Here is a 20,369-nt window from a genome sequence, read left to right as displayed (position 1 = left end):
ACGTATTCGTCAGGTCATTAGTCAAAATTCGGCCATTAACTACAGCTGCATCACTGGATTTCGACTAAATACCAAAGAGAAAAAAAATCGAGACGAATACGTAAAAACTTGTACTAAAATCCAAATTTATCGGACGGAGTGACCTAGCAATAAAATGACTTGTGACTAGCAGTAAGAGACACACCATCTTATTTATAAGAAAAGGGTAACCACTCTAACAAAGAAATTAATTGGAAACATTTATTTCACATGTAGATCACTCATTTTATTTGGTGGTGGTCGTTTGGTTTGGTGAAGGTGGTCGTTTTAACCGATATTGCTTAAAATTTGATACCTGATGATGTTGTTACGTCACAATCTTTAGCAATCAGGGTTGATGTTTGTTTAGAGTTGCAAATTTTATGCATTAACGCCAAGGAGAATTATTGTCTATGAGACAAAAAAAGGAGAAGATGGACCACTACAAACCTGATATGAGCGATGCCCGATTACCTGAGGAGAATTATGTCTTTTTTATTGTTAGGAAAAGAAAACTGCATTTGCATAAAAATTGCGAAGTGTTGGGAAATACATATCAACTGAAATGTTTTAAAGACGTGTTAGTTACAATTCGAATATACGATGACACGTGTGATGTTATTACAAGCATATTATATCAACAATAATTTCAAAGTGAATTATTTAAAGTTCATCAATGTTTAATTTATATAAATAAGATTCAATTTGTTGACTCCTAACCCCAAGAACATCACAAGCTGAATTACAATGACTCCATATTTAAGTCTGTGACTCGAAAACCTATTAAATATTGACAGGTACAGTAGTTCGTGAAGAGAGAGACAGTAAGATTGGTCTCAGGACTCGAACCACTCTGAAGTGGTCTGGAATTATTCTGACCTCTGTGTTTCGATCGACCGAATGGGTACAAGTTGACATACAGTCTTCGGCGAAAGTTTATCTTGCAAGCGTCATCCATTAGGTAATTCTTCTTCACCACCACCATTTTTCTTGATCAAACATTAATGAAGATTAAATCGGTAAGGATTAATATTCAAATCTGTTAAAATACGTCTTCGTTTATTCCAATTATTCCATTGTAAATTTGTAAGCAAAGTTAAGCATTTTGGAGGAAGTTTAGACTGCTATACATGGGCATAACTAACTTTTCCCCTTCAGTGATACATTAGCCGACAGAATGCCGTGAATGAGAAAACATGTCTTAAAACGTCAAATTTAGCAGGAAGAATAATGATGCGTAAATTGATAGTCACTTAGAAAACATAATTTTTTAGACCAGTCTCATAGGTTGTTTGGAAGGTGTCGAGTGATATGGAATGGAATGGAATTCTTTCCCACCGTTTTACCCATGATTTTTTTCAGTAATTATTCACAGGTCTCCATCTAAGGTTGAGTGTTCAGCCTCAAGAATAGGGCTAGGCTCCTGTGTCAAACATCCACAGAACAGTTTACGGAAGCCTTCTCTGAATCCCGCCAGTCGCAACCAGTAGATGCAAGGGTTGATCAGCGGTGCCAGACAGTAGACAGTACCGGACATCCAGTAGGCCGCCTCAAGGTTCTTCAGATCCCCGTGAAGAAATTGTACCAGTTGGATCACGCTGAACGGCATCCAGCAGACGAAAGACGTGACAAGAATGAGTGAGAATGTAACCAGTAAGAGTTGAATCTGGCTCATTCGAAGGCGGGCTTGTTCCTCGCTCGGTTGCAACGGCGAAGTCGATTCGAATGCGGCGTGTACAGGTCGAATTTTACGGAACACAATGACATAGAGGACAGCAGTTATCAACCAAAACAGGAAGACCACTGCCGGCTTGACCACTCCTTCGATGACTGCGTACACGTCAGCGTTGGCCAGGAAAGCTGGCAGGATCTCCACTGCAAAGGACACCACCCAAATGAAAACGCAAACAACCAGCAAGCGACTTTTGCTGACCAGCGCATGATAGCTTGCCTGCCGTGTCCACAAGGATACCGCCAGGTAGCGGTTGATTGCCTCAGCCAGGATGGTCCAAACACCCACAAAGTAACCCGAGAAGAAGATGACGAAGACAACTTCAGATTCTGCCCAGGTGTAGGCAATCGCCATGACGGCATAGAACAAGTCGGCAAGTGTCAGGTTGATGAGGAACCCATAGTGCTTCATTCTCAGGCTTCTGGTGCGAACAAACACAGCTAACACCAAGAGATTCAACATGGCCGCCAATGCAGCGCAAATTGTCAAGGCATACTTCACTCCGGTGATGAACTCTTCGCTCATGGTGAAAAAGTTGGTGACTTAAATATCAGTGACCGATCGTACAGCGGTGGAGTTTGTCGCTACGCAGTGATCGACTCCGAATTCACAGTGGCTGGCTTTGTAGTGATATTTGCTAGATGGCGAGCTCACTCTTGTTGAAAGCTGTGGCCAATGTCACAGTTTACGAAGGCTTGTTCTTGAAAGGGTCTTTTGTTGTCTTGTACAAGGTTTACACACGATTGTTATCTCTCTGTCGTAAACGAGCAGCAGTCAACAAATACGTCTGGATTACAGTTGCAAATCCCCAAATATGCTTCAAATGAACAGACAGACGATACCAAACTAGTTACGTGGAAGCCTTGAACAGCTTCTGAGCGCATCAGCGACGTGTAGCTTTGTTAATGCTACTAGGCTCGTTGGACTTATTTATATAGTTGCAATACAGCCCTAGGATTAATAGCACAATAGTATGCTGGTTTAGGTTATTGTTGTTTGTCACTCGTATGTATGATCATGCAAAGTATTTTGCAGTTCAACGCGCCCCTTATTGTGCATGTAGTAGACTTGGTGCCGAGTCGGTAATTGATTTGGTCTTGTTCTTAACGAGTCCACACGGTGTAAATGCATTTAACTTGGCGTGGGGACGTTGTTTGCCTCTTCCCCTAACTTGCGGGTGAATTGCCATCGGAACTCGTCCAGTAATATCACTTATCTTGTAATGAAGTCGGCTCTAACGGATTTCGACTGACGTTCGATGGAAAAATACGACTATCTAACGACCTATCATCAAGTCTATTACGTGTCTGCCCAACAGATCTCGTATTTTCAGTCAACAAGTCCAGCGGGTCCAACGAGTCCAAATTCACGCTACACCCAGGCCGCTTGCAGTACAGGTGCATTTATATGTATAACAGATAGCTGCATTGTTGACGATTCCAGTGGAACCTTTTGAGTTCAGGAGGATGAAAGGATTGTGTGAACCATGTGTGTTTGACACTCCTTATGCCCGTGTTTGACACTCCTTATGCCCTCTTCTAAAAAGCTGTGTAAAATCGTAATACAAGAAAAATTCCGTTTAAAATTACATTCTTCATATTTACCAATACACCGTATGTCTTTGCAATTTAAAAGAGATTGATTTGATATCTCGGAAATTAAAAAAAGAGGATGAAAACAATATTATAGTCATTTCATAAACAAACTTGAGGATTTGGAAAAACATCTCATCATTACGAACTTGAAGAAAATATGTTTCATTGAAACGAATTTGGAGACGCTCACAGGCCTGCCATGTAAGACAGTATAAATCAGGTCCACAGGAGGACCCACCCACAGCTTTTCTCTTACGTTGTTTTATGTTTTCTTTCATTTTGTTTGGTTTTTTTTATTTTAAGGGATGTCTTTTTTTCTTGTTTCTCCTTCTGCTTTCAACTGGCTCGGCTCGGTTGGTTTGTTTTCTTAATTTTGATCTGCTTCCTGTCACTACGACTACAGTTAGGCATGTGTGATATGAAACAATACTGTAGTGTATAATAGTTTCAAATCAGCTCATATAATGACTGGTTTATTATCTCTGACTCATTGCAATGGCTTACAACGATTTAAAAGCTAATTCTCTTGGATTAACCGAATGAATTGAAATGGTAATTAGGGTTATTTGAATTTCCTTACATTTCGGCATTAACGCTTTACATTATTGTCTTTTGAGAAACCTGGAGACATATTCTATACCGTACCACAACGTGTTCTTCACTGACACACTGGTAACACTTCGCTTTGTATATGCATGTACATGTATACAGTCGTGTATACCAAACACTGAATCCAACGTCGACATACTTACACACAGATGTATCAGTGGGCCTATGCGCCACCATCACAGGGTACATATCCAGTATTGTACAGACAGCCAACCCGCCGTCTGTCATACAGGGATATAGACACCTGTATTCAGCTCTGGTGTTGCAACAAAATATTTCGAATGCAGTATTCAAGAGGCGGGGCCAGTGGATAATGAGGCACTGCGACACGCTACTTCAAACATGTTCTGCTCTGGTGGGTAAATTACGCCATTTGACGTCTAGCCATAAGGTAGCTTAGCTCGTCAGGTGTGCGCTCGATACTAGTAATCTTTGTCGTTGCAGTTAAGCAAATTAATCTCGAATAGGCCTAGTTGATTTCTCAAAACAGTTTTGATAAGATGTATTTTGTTAATGAATGTGTATGGGAACATTGATTTGATATCGAGTCAGACACGCGAGATAACTCTGTTTCTTCGAAAACTCAACCGCCATGCCAAAGTTTAAAGTCAAACCAGCTGCCCATGGTGACACTCTGCCTTTCTCTGCTAACCTCGGATCGTCAGCTGACAATCTATCACAATTCCAAGTGGCTGATCCTGATGGCGAGAAGCAATCGGAGAAAAAGAGGCGATTGCGGACCAGTCCTTGTGAGATCATCAGCGACTTCGCGCTGAACGTGTCGTCTGCCCATGGCCTGCCAAACATCTTTCGCGCCAAAACAAAACTTGGACGGCTTGTCTGGTCCCTGATTTTCACGGGCGGGATTGTGCTGTCCATCTGGCAGGGTGCCCTGATTTTTGAAACCTACCTCAGGTTTCAAGTGACAACTGAGGTAGGGTTGAGTGTTTTCGACTTCTCGAATTAGTTTAACCTTAAAAGAGCCACTTTTGCCGAACATGTTACGGCCGAGCGGGGAAGGAGTTCATTATTCCTGTGCGACTATTCTATTCCAGATCTTTTTGAAACATGGCGTATAATGTCATGTGACATTCATAACAAACACAACTGCGAATTTCAATTGAAATTGATATCTAGGTTATTCTATGGTCGTTTAATTCCTGGCCTCGCGCGTGTCGGCCTACCTGCACTGAGTACGTTAGTTAGGGAAGTTATTTTGGGCTGACCTGTCTGGGATGAATGGGCGTCTGGCGAGAACAGTTTGTATAATTGCCCAAAACTTTGGTGCAAAATTATTGTAACATATTACTTGACAACATAGTAGAATGCTTGGTACAAATACACCCATCCTCACAATCTTCATAATCATCACCATAACCTCTGCCACTATCACCACAACCAACCCTGCCATCAAAATCTTCACAATGATCTGCGAATTTTTTCATATCTTCCGGAACCACTGCAGATAAAAATCATCACGCACAATTCCTTGCAATTCCCGTCAGTCACTGTATGCAACACTAACAAGCTGCGTCGATCGGCTATCAAGTCGTCAAAGCATCGACAGATGTTGGTTGTCGATCTGGTTGCGTCTCTACCTTACTACGGTTAGTTTACTAAAACACGTGCTTTTCCTGACCTTAGAGATGCACATAAACCTGCACATATATTTTTATATTTGCGATATGAAACCAAATTAACCGTACACTATAGTCAGCACTGCAGGAAAGGTTAACCCGCCGCTTTTTCTAGCGTTAGTTTCAGATGTATTGACTTTTATTTATCACATAAATTTAGGGTATTCATCAAACGCATTATGCGGAGTCAAGTTACAGCCTTTCTCGGAGGTTATGCCTTTAAGAAGTATCAGTTCACGATGCAAACAAGATTGAGGATTCGGCCACTTTCAAGATGGGTCTTCGAAAAACAAAATTGAAAAATAGGGTGTTGGTGGTATATAAATACTAATTCAGGATCTGTTCCTTTTGATTCCAACTTATGACAATTTAAAAAAATGAACTCTGTTTTATCTGTTGTCAGCACCGTGTGTCGGGGACGATTTTCTCTGCCGGGACCGGCCCGTGTGCGTTAAAAGCTTTCTTATTTGTGATGGCATCAGGCAATGTGGAGAGCAGGACACCAGCGACGAAGAGGATTGTGATTACGGTAAGGAAACTTGTGTTACCAGTGGCGTAAATTAGCCTTTAACTTAAAGCTGGCACGGCAACAAGTGCAATAAGTGTAACTCGCCTGGCTTAGATGAGTTCAAGTTAATGGTTTTGGCACTAAATAGCCAGCGCTACAACGCCTGAATTGATAGAGGTTGTATTTATAAACTTATGGAACCTAAACAGAGTATAGGCAGGGGGTCGCGCGCACCCAAGCAGAAGGCCGCCCCCGAACCCCGAACATTCATTGCTTTATGTAGTACAATATTCTTAACACTGTGCTAGGTTAAACCGCGGACGGTACACTGTGTGAGATTAAAGAGAATATGCGAGGAATAAACATTAACATAATTCCTTGCTTCATTTCTGACCCCCGCATAATGTCATTTCATAATTTTGCCGCAGCGTAGTCGTCAGTTGGTATACAGTGTCAGTTGGTATAACGTATACACCACTAGTATACATGTAGATACACTGTAAAGTAAACAAGGGGTGACCAACGCGAGACGAATGGCTTCATTTGGACATCAAGGCTTCATTATTTCTTTGCGTCAAAGTAAATTACTTTCCTTGTATTTTCTGTCAACGATAGGGGACCTACGTATGCCATCTCTCTTCGATATTGCTAATGGGTAAAGATGACTAAACGTGCACTGCTTATTACGGTGTCATTACAGATGCCAGTTATATATTGATGAAGATAAATTGAGAATGAGCAATTATTTCATCTGTAATACGTCAAGGACAGTCCTCTTTCCTTCCGTAATTAGGGTTAATAATTCCCCAATGGGGGGGGGGTCGTACTCATCAATAACGGTAATTTTGTCTTTCAGCATCGGATTAGTGCAATTTCAATCCATCAACTGGCATGTTGAATATTTGCAATCGCTGGGAAAGTGTGAATTCCCTTTGAAAAATTGTCTGTAATTATCCGCAAGGGCATGTTTTACAGGACTGCCGAGGTTTGAAATGAAATTCAGTAAAAGATGAGAAAAATCTAAGTGTCATTTTAACATCATTTTATAATATCAAATGAGTCGCTCATGCTCGCAATGGAGTATTTACTTTCCAGTAAGTATGCTCAGGCTATATTGAAAGATTCCCAAATCTACCGGTTTATGTAGTGTAAGTTTTTTTCCAATTTGTTTCACTTTTTTATACAAACATAACATGGCACAGCCTTTGTACAGTCTACATATGGCACAACTCAAGAATTGTCTCATCATTAAAATATACTGCGTGTTTGCATTTTGGAACCCATTTTCAGTGGGTTGGATTTTGTATTGCCATATTTTACCACCATCCTTTTCGATGTGAAATAATATTTTGACACACATATACATTACTTGGGTAACCATGGGAATAACATTCCATCCATGAAAGCGACTGTGGCTCTTTCCCATACAAGTGCGTATTACAGCCAGTCATTACCAACTTGATTCAGAAGCAATCGTAGTATAAGATGTCAGTCATGTCGAAACAGTAGCGAGAAGATTTACCTTAAGACCTTTACGTAATCATTTAAATCATTAGAATAACAATGATTTGGAGGCTTGTTTCAACCAGATTCAAATAAAAAGTGACAGAAATCTTTACGATTCAAAAATAAATTATTCACTAAAAGATTTTCAGAGAATAGAAATTTTCAACAGGACAAGAAGTACTGTTCGTCTCTAAATCTTGCTAAATCGTGTCTGAAGATACTCTTAGACGTGAGACGCTATTACAGTGATTATAAAGTACAATTGTGTACGTTATTGCAACTTATTTATTATATGGTTTGTTCATCGACAAGCTGCTGGTTGGTGCGACCGAATATTCGGTTATTCGATCAAATTGAGCGTCTAATATCCGAATAATGAATTTTTCGAATAAACTCAGTCCTACAATCAAAACAAGTTCGTCCAATATTTGTTTTCTTTCCTTTGGGGTTTAACAAAGAGCAACGTGTTGATACACATGTCAATATGTCCAAGCGCGCCGTCGTCACATGATGTGTTTTACTTAACAGGAAAGCAAAGGACAGGTGCTATACGACATCAATTCACCGTTTCTAATCGATACTGGCCAATCATCAATTATGTGCCAACAGAAGTACGGTTTCATTTTTAATAGCCAGTGTGTCTCTTCTATGTTCCGTTTTTTCAGTGGGGTCATTGCATTATCATGCACCTGATTATTTGTCATTTATAACTCATCAATAACAGTTTCGTCAAGATATAAATAAAGTTCACTGGAAGCTTAACAATGATACTCTTTACCCCTGATCGACGTATTAATTTGTATATGAAACAATTTATGAGGTTAGACGCACCTGATGGTTTGAAAACCCATAGCACATCACCTACCTAGCACATAATGACTTTATATTTTGTTTACATATGTATTTTCCTGTGGGAAATCGACGTGTCGCGTCCCACCTCACTGCCATAGGAAAGCTCACATGTGAACAAATTATGACGTCTTGTTAAAGATCTATTCTCTGAGTTGGCCATTAAGACATCAAATTCTACAGCTAATAAACATGTAATGTTATTACATGAAATGGAAATTAACAATGGGGGAGATATCTTTCGAGGTTGTTTGCATATAAAATGCACAAGGCTCCAACCCCTCACCCCATCTGATTAAGCGCACTTCTATAAGGATAGAGATATCTCTATAACAGGAGGATGTCCACATGAAATAAAAATCTTGTGCTTATGGTCGCTGTTCTGGCGGTATCGTGCAAGCATATAGCCCTTGTCAGTAGTGGCATATCCAGCGAAGGGGTGTAATAGCCCCCCCCCCCCGCGATTTTTTTGATACTTTATAGGTGAGTAGGAAAGAACGAAGTCAGTAGATTTATTTATTGAATATTAGCACCAAACCCAAAGAAAATAACAGTAGCAAATCAAAGCAAGAATGTCAGGACAGTAAGGCTTTAGACATTTTTCTCCCCAAACATCATGTTGAATAAGCCCAAAGCCGCATTCGGTTTTGAATCCCCCCCCGGATACGCCACAAATGAGCTGGATTCACCCCTGCTTGTCGGTGACAATTCTACCCATGTGATATTCTGTTGTAAGATCAATAGCTAATGCTTTATTCGAATACAAAAGCAAAACGAATTCGCAAATAACCAGTAAATGTATCTACATGTAATTCCTATAAACCAGTTGAAAATCTTCATGATGTACCTGTACCTCCGGCTCCTTGGCATTTGTTTTTATTTAGTTTGATTTTAATATGTTTCAAAATCACAGGTATATGATAAGAAATTCTACCCACCCTTGACTCATCATGATTGTTTGGGGAAAATGCCTTGGATGTTTTGCTGAAGGGTATGCCCTGTCATAATTGAAATGCTTCCGGTTTTACAGTATTATATACATGCCCTGATAAGATTTAATTTATTGGAAAATATTTCATATTGCTTTTAGATTTCGGCTCGTGCGCCGAAGACGAGTTCCGTTGCGTCTACTCAGGGAGTCGTTGGGGTCTCTGCATTCCTGAGGAGAAGAGATGCAACCGGAGAAAAGACTGCTATGAAGGCGAAGATGAAGATAACTGTGGTAGGAACAAGACTTCTGAAATAATTCGACTAACAGTCCGAATTTTCCGTCATCGAATCAATGTCTGCTTCCTTGAAGATAAACGGAAATAAACTGGTATATAGTGGAATTATTGATCTACAGAGTATGACTTCATGCTACATTGCAACCCACTTGAAGCAAATCACATCGAACATTGGCTTTTTAATTTGCAGAATGTAAGAGTTCGGAGTTCAAATGTGAGGAGCGTGGTGGTTGTATACCTAAGACTGCCGTCTGCAATGATGTCTCTGACTGTATGGATGAAAGTGACGAAAAGAACTGCAGTAAGTTTGTCGATGATGGCATCAACGACAATGGTAACGATGATAAGGACTTTGACGATGACAGCGACCATGATCTATTGCAAACTCAAAGATGTATCTGTTTGAGACATGAAGTTACGTACAGCCACACAAGACATAAATCCTTTTTGTTTCCCATTCAATTTTTCTTTTGTGCAGCGCCAGATGGAACATACCAGTGTTCTGAGACATCCTTCAAATGTGGCCGGGGGGATGTATGTATCCCTAAGGCCTATTTATGCGATAATCATGACGATTGCCCAGATGGTTCTGACGAGACCCAAGACATCTGCGACCAACTTCCGACCACAAGTAAGATTGCGTAGATTACGGAATGTGCCAAGCACAACATAACTGTGTGATCTTGGTCAAGTTGCACAGATCCACTTGAAACTTAATGACTCAGCAAAGTTGATCTGTTAAGTATGAGGAGGCTGATAACTCGTTGAAATCAACAGGCATCACAGCAAAAGATAAATCTGGTAAATGAGTTAGTTCTGGTAAACGCCTTTCATTTGCAGCTACCTGCATGTAACTATAAACCTCGGAGCTTGCATCATTTCAACGCGTTAAACTGGAATGCACATCGAACCGTTTTGCACCAGGTTCAATCCCATTTTAAGACAACTGTGTGCCCAATCTTGTGAATGGCATAAGAACAGAATTGCAGTCACTATTTCTCTTGTTTATTGTTCTCCAGTAGGAGGGTCAGACCCTTTCACTTTTGATATTTGCTATGTTTCGTTTATAGCTGAGGCAACACCTGCTTGTTACTACGGTCAATTCAACTGTGGGGATGGTCAGTGTATTTCCTCTGGTTGGATGTGTGATTCCTACTCCGACTGTGCCAATGGAATGGACGAGAGCGAGTTATATTGTGGTAAAGTAATCTAGAAATGTTGTCTTGCCGATTTCAGCCAGTTGTTATTCATATCACTTAAATTTGAACAAATTCTGTTATAAAGCAAATGTAAAACAAGGCGTCACATCTGATGTCCACTAAGCTCTGACAACCGGTCAGGTGCTGACGTGAATGAATTGAATCGTCCAGTGACAAGACTTCCAATTTCAGTATAGATATGGGTAATCCTACCGTATAGGGAACCAAATCGATCGTTATTTTCGCCTTTGTTGTACCGCTATATTGAAGGCGCTGAGCAGTTTCCCTAACTTTACCGATTACCTAATCTTTTAACCTAAAATAGGATCTATGTTACCAGGACAACCAATAATACTGAGTCTAACCAAATGCCTAATTTGACTCGTTTTGATATGCCTCGAGAGCCCCATGTATAACAACGTCGTTCTTATCCTGTCAAGTATGTTTGCTTGCTATATTTTAGCAATGGATGCTTTGACCTACCTCAATTTTGGCTGGATTCTTTCCGGATAGGCAAGACCATCTGTGACTCCGGACGGGTCCCATGCGATTTGGGCGGTGGATGTGGTGTCCCGTGTAATTTGGAATCAGACTGTTTCAACAGTACCGACGAGCGCAACTGTGGTAAGATCTCTCTCAACCGTGTCAAATTTAAAAAGCAGTTCGGACACAGAAGTTAAAACTCAGGTTTGCTTGTTTCGTCGAGATGAAGCTTTGTATGTTATTCATCTCAAAATATGGCCTGGTCGTACGAAATTATGCTGTAGATTAAACCTTCAGCAATGTATAAAATCTATCAAGGTGCCTACCTTATGTGCGTTTCACGCATTCTTGAGACCACGTGCATTGTGGTGGTTGGAAGCACCCTATTGGTCAAAGGAGCATCCAGCGCGTGCTTAACACGCGCGCCCGCGTGATGCAACCTCAACGTAGCAGCGGCTTTAAGATGCTAGCGCAGGCCAAGATGACTGGGTGAATCTATTTTTAGCCGCATCTAGGAAATGACCTTACCTTCAATTTCAAAGATCTCTCAAAGCCTTTTCTTGGAAATATCCAGATTGATATCGAATATACGCTTTCGTTTCATATGTTTCTAGGTTCATTTGAATGTAGGTTTAATTCATAAAATATTAGAAACTGAATGGTGTTGCATTTTATTCAAACAATTTTAATTAATGCTTCGTGCCCTTGACATATAACAGAATGTACCACGACAAATGAATCCGGGATTGACGTCATTGAACATGTGTTATGTTCGGGAATATCTGGGAAGAACTATAGCAATCCTTTCTACTGTAAGTGTCTGTTTTAGCACGAGTTAAATCTCCCTTTTTTTTTGGTTTAGATGTTTGGGGCTCGGAAGGGGTTGCTTGCATTAATGTTCTTGTTTTGTAATACGGGCGATTCAATAGCGCGCCTCCAAGAGTTTGCAACAGTCACAATGCGCGAAAGATCTTTTCCAAACGCGCATTGGGTCGAGAAATTTTGCGCACCGTGATTGGTCAACGCGTTACAAACTCTTGGAGGTGCACTATTGTGAAACGCCCGTATTTGAATTTCTATTTTGTCTGAGTGTTTTTTTCCTCGTTTCTTTTATAGCTTAGTTCTTGTATTTTTTGTCTTCTTGTGTAGTTGTTTGTTTAATTTTCATATTCTGTTACACAGTCTTCATGTTTGCTTGTAGATACGTACTACTTAAATTGCAGTAACACCGGCTGGGTTTGGAGTTCTTTCTTCACCTGCATTGACGGCCATATTACCTGCCATGAACCTGTGTCTCACAGAGAGACACCGTGCAAAACAGGTAGTTCACCGTATTTAAGCAGTCAGAATCATTCTCCTTGTTAGCAATATTGCATTTTCTTTCTAACTTCCATCAGTCAGTGTACTTTGTTTATTTTGTAGACAAATTTTTAATGTTACAAAAACTGTACTGAGTTTAAATCTTTTCAATAACTCTTTCAAAAGTAGCAGTGTATACATTCATATATTTTGTGTTTTAAGTTAAGGAACTGTGATTAGATCGTTTGGGATTTGAAGGGTTTGATTGTTAGAAATTTGAAGGTTTAGGCAAGATTTAGACTTAACTTTAAACTTTCTCTACGAGCAGACCTTGTATTGTTGTCTTGTCTGTGTATTTTCCCGGAGATATCCAGTATAGGATAGAAATCTTCAAACCTCATTTTACAGGTTAACTTGCTTGTTTTCGGTGGTATTGTGCATGAATTAATACACGATATTATTATGATATACGGTAACAGAAATGTAAAGGTCCCAGAAGAGGGGCCGGTTCTTCTTCAGTCCATTATCGTCCAGGTATCCCCCCCCCCCTTTTTTGGCATGTACAGTATATACGGAATGCTACACCAATCCTAACGGGCAAGATTACCGTGGTTCCATTATGGACGCCCGGTGCCTGCCCTGGACCGACGACGGCGTAGCTGCGCTGGGTTACACGGGGGCTGCCTACCAAGAGCTAGAGGGCGTGCAACCAGGCTCCACGGTGAACCACGCGTTCTGCAGGAACCCCGGAGGCGAAGGGGCGGGGCCTTGGTGCTTTGTGGTGGAGGGGGAACCTGGTTTCACTCGACTTACAATCCACAACTGTACGGTTGGGCCCCCAAGTGTCACGTGTTCCAGAGATCACATACGTAAGTCTGTGCGCTTTTGAGTTTTGTGTTAGCATGTTATTGGCCTACTCTTGATGGTTCATGTTATTCATCCCATACTGCTTTAACGTTGCTCTTCGAATAATGACGTAGAAATCTATAAATCATCTAATATAAGGAATCTTTAATATTTCTAAGCTTTTGCGCTTCGGTTGGTGATCTATTATCGATTAAATCGTGACCAATTCTCGTGCGTATCAGGATACTTATAATTTGCTGCTGTTTTCGGAATTGATTATCATTGTATGGACAATTTAGTTCACGACACGATCGCTGCGTCACTGTTCTGATTTCATGCAGCTTGAATTAACTTTTTTATTTACACGTGAACTTCCTACCTTCTACTAAAGCACCACTCTCTAGACGTCGACGAAACGTGGCACCAGACCCTAAGCCCTCATCGTCAGTTCCGGGTACGTTTCCTGTTTTTTCTGCAACCTCTGGTAAGTGCAGACTGACCATTGTTTTTCATAAATTTCACGGGAGTATTAGATTTCAAACTCCGAAGGGGGGGGGCAAAAACACGGCCCTGGTTCATTGCATGACTCAGTGTCATTGGCATGGGGAACCAACAGCTAGTCGCTTGTCTGATGTGATGTAAATGTTATCGAACCTCTCTGCACATCATGCATGTTTGTAATTCATGTGAGTCGGTTGCACACTTTCAGGTATCTATGGCAGCTCGTCGTTGCAATTCCAATGTCTGAGTGGCGAACGGATTCGGGCCTGGCAGACGTGTAACGGGTTTCCCGATTGCCAAGACGGGAGCGACGAATGGAGCAAAGATTGCGGCGATGTTGTGTCAGGTAAAAAAGACTGACTGGCTGACCCCTTACCCCTTAACCAGCTGAGTGGACCTCTCTCTAAGGTTGCAATAGTAATACATGTAACCTTAATAACAGTTTGCCTGGCTTGATTATGGATAGTTTTCTGTCTAAAAGCACTATTTCACTATTTTTCACATAAGAATGCGCAATAGATGAGTTCGAATGCCGAGAGAAAACGCCAGAAGGAACGACGAAATGCATTCCCAAGAAGTACGTGTGTGATGACATTAACCACTGCTCGTCGGATATAGGGGGACCTGGTCTGATATCGTCGGATGAAGAGGCCTGCGCAACTCCAGGTGAGTTAATTACTTCAGTTGGATTTGTTTGAAGTCAGAAATTTTGCGTTCAGCATACGGAGTTGTTTCAAATAACTAACGCATCAGGTTGAGAAGGCTTGTTTTTGGTCCCACACCCACAAACAGGCGACGTACCACCGGCCAATTACTTCCGCTGCGCCAATGGTCATAAGATGGTTCATATATACGACGTCTGTAATACAGTTCCTGATTGCTACCCTGAGGAAGATGACGAGTATGCTTGTACGTGGAAGAACGGAACAGGTATAAAGGGATCATGAACACTGACTGAGTATTTGAAACGCCGATGGAACTATATGCACCGCTCTACTAAAATACCACCTAGGAAGCAGTAATGTTGATGCCAAATACAGTTGCTTTACTTTCTACGTTTTAAGGGGACTACGTTTTGACATAAGAATTAAACTTAGTGGAGTGTGTCTTTGAAAGTTTTAACAAATGACGAAAACAAAAGCTGCCCACTTTGAATGTCCTGATTTAAATAGAAAGTCGCCATTGATGAGATAACCCCAACAATACCATATTCTAAAGTGAGGAGGCGCGTTCTTTTTTAATATTGTTCACTATTATTTTTAATTTCCCAGACGGACGGGTAGAAAACCCTTTCAGGGATCCACTTTGGTATGAGGATTACGCCAAGTTAGTCAAGGCAAACCGCCACTACCTTTTCGACGAGTTCAGCTCTCGTTATGGGAGGAGCCCTTTTTACCGCGTCAAAGGTGAATACCCGCCCGACTGGAACGGCTTTGTGACGTACAGCGCCACTCCCGATTACAGGGACCTGGTCGACGTACCTAAGCTATCTAGAGATGAAGTGCATCGATTTGGACACCAGGAAGTTGACTTTATTATTCAGTGTTCATACGATGAGAACAAATGCGACAACAGGTAAATCTTAATTAAAACAAGACAAGGAATGAGGGATATGAGGTCTTTTCCAGGCGCTTAAGGAGCAGAACTGAAGTGTTTCTGTCATACTGCGTCTAGTAATTACCGTGCTTTTCGTACATAAAATTCAGCATAAATTCTGCAAACCTCTGTGTGTTGAATTGTGTTTCTTAGGAGACCGCGGTGCTCGGTGCCAAAATTCTTTATACAAGTTTGACCAGAGCCGAAACGTATCCACAGAGTGACAATTTTCGTACACCAGAGGTGACACACGGGGGTTAATCCACCCCTGGTTTGACTTCAATTCGTAAATTCCAATCATTTCTTTATACCTTTACTTTTCTTTCATGCAACCTTGCTTACAATCCATTCTCCACCCTTTTCTTTCCAAATATATTGTGTTTCAGGGATTTCAAGGAATTCCAAGACGATACGTACGGAAACTGTTTCACCTTCAACCCGAACGGAACTTTTATAGCCTCCAAAACTGGCTCGAGATTCGGTATATAGCTTGATTCATGGTCCAGGAAAACTTCCAGAAACCTTAGTATTTCCAGGAAACGATGCAAGTTTTATATTATAAGAATTCATCCGCAAGAAGGCAATTATAGGAAGCATATGATAACCGAGTTACGTGCTTGTAAATGTTTATTTGCTGGTGTGACTACAAAAGAATCTCCATCTCTGAACAAAAAAACCTGGTTAAAACTAAAACTGCTTAGCCAAAGTACCCAGTTTCGAGGGGAGAAATGAGCTTTATTTTTCAATAATCCTATAGGTCTACGGATGACATTGTTCTTGGAGCAGTCTGAGTACATCAGTATCTTTGGTCAGGAGGCTGGGGTCCGTGTTGCCATCACTCCACCCAACATCCGACCTAATCCCACCGACAATGGATTCACTGTCAAACCAGGAGCTGTCACCTCCATTGGCCTCAGATACGTACGTCATCGCACCCCCTCAAAAAGACTTGAAAGTTCCAATGCAATCCCCATTGCCTTTGCATTTATTGTTGAAATCTTTTTCCTTGGTAATTATTTCGATTTTACTGCGTGACAGAATTTCATCAAACGTCAGTCGGACCCTTACGGAAAATGCCAGCCATCGATTGAGAGCTCCTTCATTCTTGAAAATGGCCACGTGCGACATATCAAACCAGGGGAAGAGTATGATAGAGGGGTTAGTTTATTCCAGAATTTCAGTCCTTCATACTGAGACTAACACAAGCACCTTTTATAAATCTCTGCGCGTTGCTTGATGATGGCACGAAAGAATTCAAAACATTTTACTATTCATTATGAAAGTAACAACGTAAATTCATAATTTCCTCATTGTTCAAATTTGTAGAGTATGTAAATTAAATGAGATTCATGAATGAAACAAAAACTGATTAAGTAACTAAGTTATCTGAACAACAGGTGTTTAAATTTTAGCTCATTTTCTGTTTGATGAACTTTATCTTACAATATCCAGCTCTGTAAAAAGACTTGCGTCCATACCCATATATGGCGACAGTGTCGTTGTTCGGATACGCTTGAGCTCGATGGACAACGCTGCGAAATACTGAATATAGAGCAAGGTTGGTAAACAGATTCCATCAGAACTATTCATCTATCCGCCCGTCCACTCGTACCCGTCAACGTCCAAAAATAGACTTTTTTCACCCACGTGGCTAAATGTAAACAATACCACCATGTGTGGACCGCCTTGGCCACGGCGATAACACGTATTCCTACGAGCAGCTTCCACCACGTGCAAGCGCACGTACAAACGCTGCAGCTTGAATAGTTTATCTTGAATAGGTAGATTACCATCACAACACTGTGTACTCATTACCATCGCAACACATAGGTCCAGTACGATTGCGACTTCACTGGACAAAAAATCTATAGAAAAGCTATGGCAGTCGCAGCAAGCCGCCTGCTGTCCATCACGCGTTATGTTACGCCATGATCCATTTTGATGCAGACTATGGGACAGAAAGAATCCCTTCCCCCGCCTTTTTGTTGGTCACCGTTATACCGCTATTTCAGGAATTCTTTTCAGACATCCAGGGGAGTGTGTTAAGTAACAATCGGCTGGAGCGTGTATAGGGATTGGACTTGTCGGGATACCCCTCTGTCCCATCTCGTGCCTGGTAAAATGATCCCAGCAGCCTGGCGAATGCACATGCGCGCTGTCTGTAGGCCTGCGGGAGATCGTTGCTAAGGGGCCTGGATCTGGATTTCGATTAGTGATCCTATCGCTGACTCGTTCCACCCATTAGGCGGGTTCTGGCGTCAGTGTACCAATATCGGATCACTGATCCAGATACGTGTGAAACAAAAAGATACTGTAGTCCCATCCTTTGTTTATGCCGAAAAAACAATAGATACTAGAACAATACTTACGACTACTTTTAATTCTTGTCATATATAAAAGGCTTCTTAATGTCACAGAGTACAACAGAATTATCATTCATAGAAGTTGACGGTAATTCACGGGGTTCTAAATGCATTATTTTTCAGATGTCTGTAAGAAATTGATGTACTTCCTTCATCAGAGTGAAAATCTCACATGCGATTGCCCGCAGCAATGCGAGTAAGAAAAGTAGCTGATTAACATGCATAATTAAGGTCGGAACACGCTAAATTTATTATCGTTATCGTCTTTATTTTCGCCACTGTTACTTTTAACACAAACGTCTTTATTTTTAAAGCATCTTATTCCTCGTCTTCCCTCAATTTGTACAATCCTTCCCTCCCAGTGAGGTGTACTACACCAAGACAAGTTCAACCTCCGCTTGGCCGTCGGCCAACTTTATGGTAAGCACATACGAAGCGAGCACACCTAGTTTCTTTTGTAATGTTAATGGCTTTAAGTATGGAAAATATTTTAATTACTTGTGAAAGTAGTGTTGACGATTTAAGTATTGCTTTACCGTGAATATCGTTTCATATCTGAGCTTTTTTATACATGTAACAACTGTGCGTGTCGATTGGTTCTTTTTGTCATGTACAGAAACATCTTTTGAAAAATTTGCACTCTCTTAACAAAAAGACAAAACACTTGAACGGCAATAACATCAAGTAAGTGGTTTTTCATTCAGCATAGACATAGTTTCAAAACGTCACACTAGATTCATGTCTTGCATGGTTTAACACGGAAACACAATTTCACTAAATATTTCTGAGCTGTGACCATTGACGTCAAACGTTTATGACCCATTGACGTGACATCACTCGCTTACCATAATTTGATTTTTTTCAGTGAGAACATCGTTCGGCTTGAAGTTTTTTATGAAGAATTGAACTATGAAAGTACAAAGGAAATACCTGCCTACGAGGTAAGTATATCTGAAGATAAAGCTCTCGTTACGTAAGTAGACACCGATGCATTTTGCGTGAGTTAGCACAGTGAAATTGCAGATTTTGACTTTGTTGAAAAATGACAAGAAGTACAAGCGGCAGTGAAACTTTGCAAAGTTTTTAAGCTCAAAGATTGTCGATTTCATCAATTTTTTTTGTAGAATTAACTTAATATTGAAGCCCTCCAAGTTGGTTTGAACATATGCGGGAAAGTGGTCTAAGCTGGTATAAAGAATACTTTTTCTGTTGTTTTTCTGGATTTAGTCATCATCCCTATTGGGTGACATCGGCGGCATTATCGGGCTGTACATCGGCTTTTCTTTCATCACCGTTGCTGAATTTCTCTGTGTCATATACAAGCTCGTCAAAAATGCTTTCAATTGAACCCCGAGGAAAGTATTAAAGGCTGCGGGTATCATTGTATCTTGGGCTGCATTTAAGAGACAACGTGACTACTGGTGAATTTTTGTGGTTAACGTGCTTGCATGCTATCTGCTTCTAATTGCATAAACCGTTTTTGTCTAAGATTGAACGAGATTTAATATTGTCTTCATAAAATAATTTCAGGTTGAAAACGTAGAATTATTATAGATATGTACAGTTGATGTGCATCTTAACTGGTCTGACTGGATAAAGTATTTAGTTACAAATTAGCTTCAGTAGTGTTACTTGCCTGAGGTCGGGCGGGTAGCTGACTGGCCGACCAGCCGACCAGCCAGCCAAGCAGCCAAGCAGCCAGCCAGCTATAGTCGGCCGGCCAGCTGGCAGACCCACCGGATGGCTTGCTAATTTAATTAGTTGATTATTCTTGCCTTTTCTTTCCTTTTATCAAATTAAACTTTACACATAACACTTGACTTCGGAAATAAAGCAAGTCTACACCGTTTGGCGTTTGAAGTTGAAAGGGCCATATTTCCGTGCTCATGTCTTCTAAGAATTCAAATAAAGTTTTACAAAGAAATAATGTTATTAATAATAATCCATGGTCAGTGTAATATCACGACTACTGAAGGACCTAATTCCAAATTATGGAAAGTAACTCTGTTCCTTAACCTCTTGAACTTCACCTTTTAACCCGGCTACTTCTGGGACTGTGGACACTATGGTCGTAAAAATATTGTATTACTTTCTTTCAGTGTATCACAAATGCCACGTGTGCATTTTCTGTTAGTCTTGCACTTGGTTTTCCAGAGCCTCACATGAAGAAGATTAAATCGGTGTTCCTCCAACCCAAATATTGTGTGTATCTTGCTCAGTTCATTCCAGTCCGTCATTCGCAGTAGGAGTGATAATCGTTTGTATAATAAGACCCAACACTGCACGATACAGCCTCAACTATTCGAGCAGCTACTTAAATATAAATGTACGTTAATATTCGACGTCTACACCACTATTAAGTACAAGCTCAAATATTGCAACTTGGTCTTTGTAATCACCCA

General features: G+C 40.8%; 2 protein-coding genes across 6 annotated transcripts; one reads left to right on the top strand and one right to left on the bottom strand.

Annotated features, from left to right (window-relative positions):
* Positions 1 to 226: 226 nt before the first annotated feature.
* LOC110973565 (cannabinoid receptor 1-like) lies at positions 227 to 3,154 on the bottom strand. The gene has a single exon (XM_022224465.2). The coding sequence runs from the start codon at positions 2,273 to 2,275 to the stop codon at positions 1,388 to 1,390; it is 888 nt and encodes a 295-aa protein (XP_022080157.1). The 5' UTR covers positions 2,276 to 3,154; the 3' UTR covers positions 227 to 1,387.
* A 1,033-nt stretch (positions 3,155 to 4,187) lies between these two features.
* LOC110973332 (uncharacterized) lies at positions 4,188 to 20,165 on the top strand. 5 transcript variants are annotated; one of them, XM_022224045.2, is made up of 25 exons: positions 4,192 to 4,888; positions 5,420 to 5,561; positions 5,995 to 6,120; positions 9,545 to 9,676; positions 9,871 to 9,981; positions 10,159 to 10,311; positions 10,751 to 10,879; positions 11,393 to 11,503; positions 12,082 to 12,174; positions 12,564 to 12,683; positions 13,228 to 13,530; positions 13,899 to 13,991; positions 14,217 to 14,354; positions 14,516 to 14,674; positions 14,801 to 14,938; positions 15,280 to 15,583; positions 15,991 to 16,085; positions 16,362 to 16,525; positions 16,643 to 16,762; positions 17,057 to 17,162; positions 18,091 to 18,163; positions 18,330 to 18,387; positions 18,584 to 18,651; positions 18,833 to 18,908; positions 19,195 to 20,165. In XM_022224045.2, the coding sequence occupies exons 1-25, from the start codon at positions 4,547 to 4,549 to the stop codon at positions 19,312 to 19,314; spliced, it is 3,474 nt and encodes a 1,157-aa protein (XP_022079737.2). In that variant the 5' UTR covers positions 4,192 to 4,546; the 3' UTR covers positions 19,315 to 20,165. The 5 variants fall into 5 exon arrangements, 4 of the variants coding, with proteins under 4 accessions (XP_087004094.1, XP_022079737.2, XP_022079731.2 ...); XM_022224039.2 differs by having other exon boundaries at positions 4,193 to 4,888; positions 13,899 to 13,961; XR_015428163.1 differs by lacking the exon at positions 18,584 to 18,651 and having other exon boundaries at positions 4,188 to 4,888; positions 19,195 to 19,257.
* Positions 20,166 to 20,369: the final 204 nt, after the last annotated feature.

The sequence above is a fragment of the Acanthaster planci genome, linkage group LG17, assembly GCF_054643075.1.
Source record: "Acanthaster planci isolate LZ-2023a linkage group LG17, COTS_SCS, whole genome shotgun sequence".
Classification (NCBI taxonomy): Eukaryota; Metazoa; Echinodermata; class Asteroidea; order Valvatida; family Acanthasteridae; genus Acanthaster; species Acanthaster planci.
Note: the sequence above shows the minus strand (reverse complement) of the source record. Positions and strands in the feature narration are given on the sequence as shown.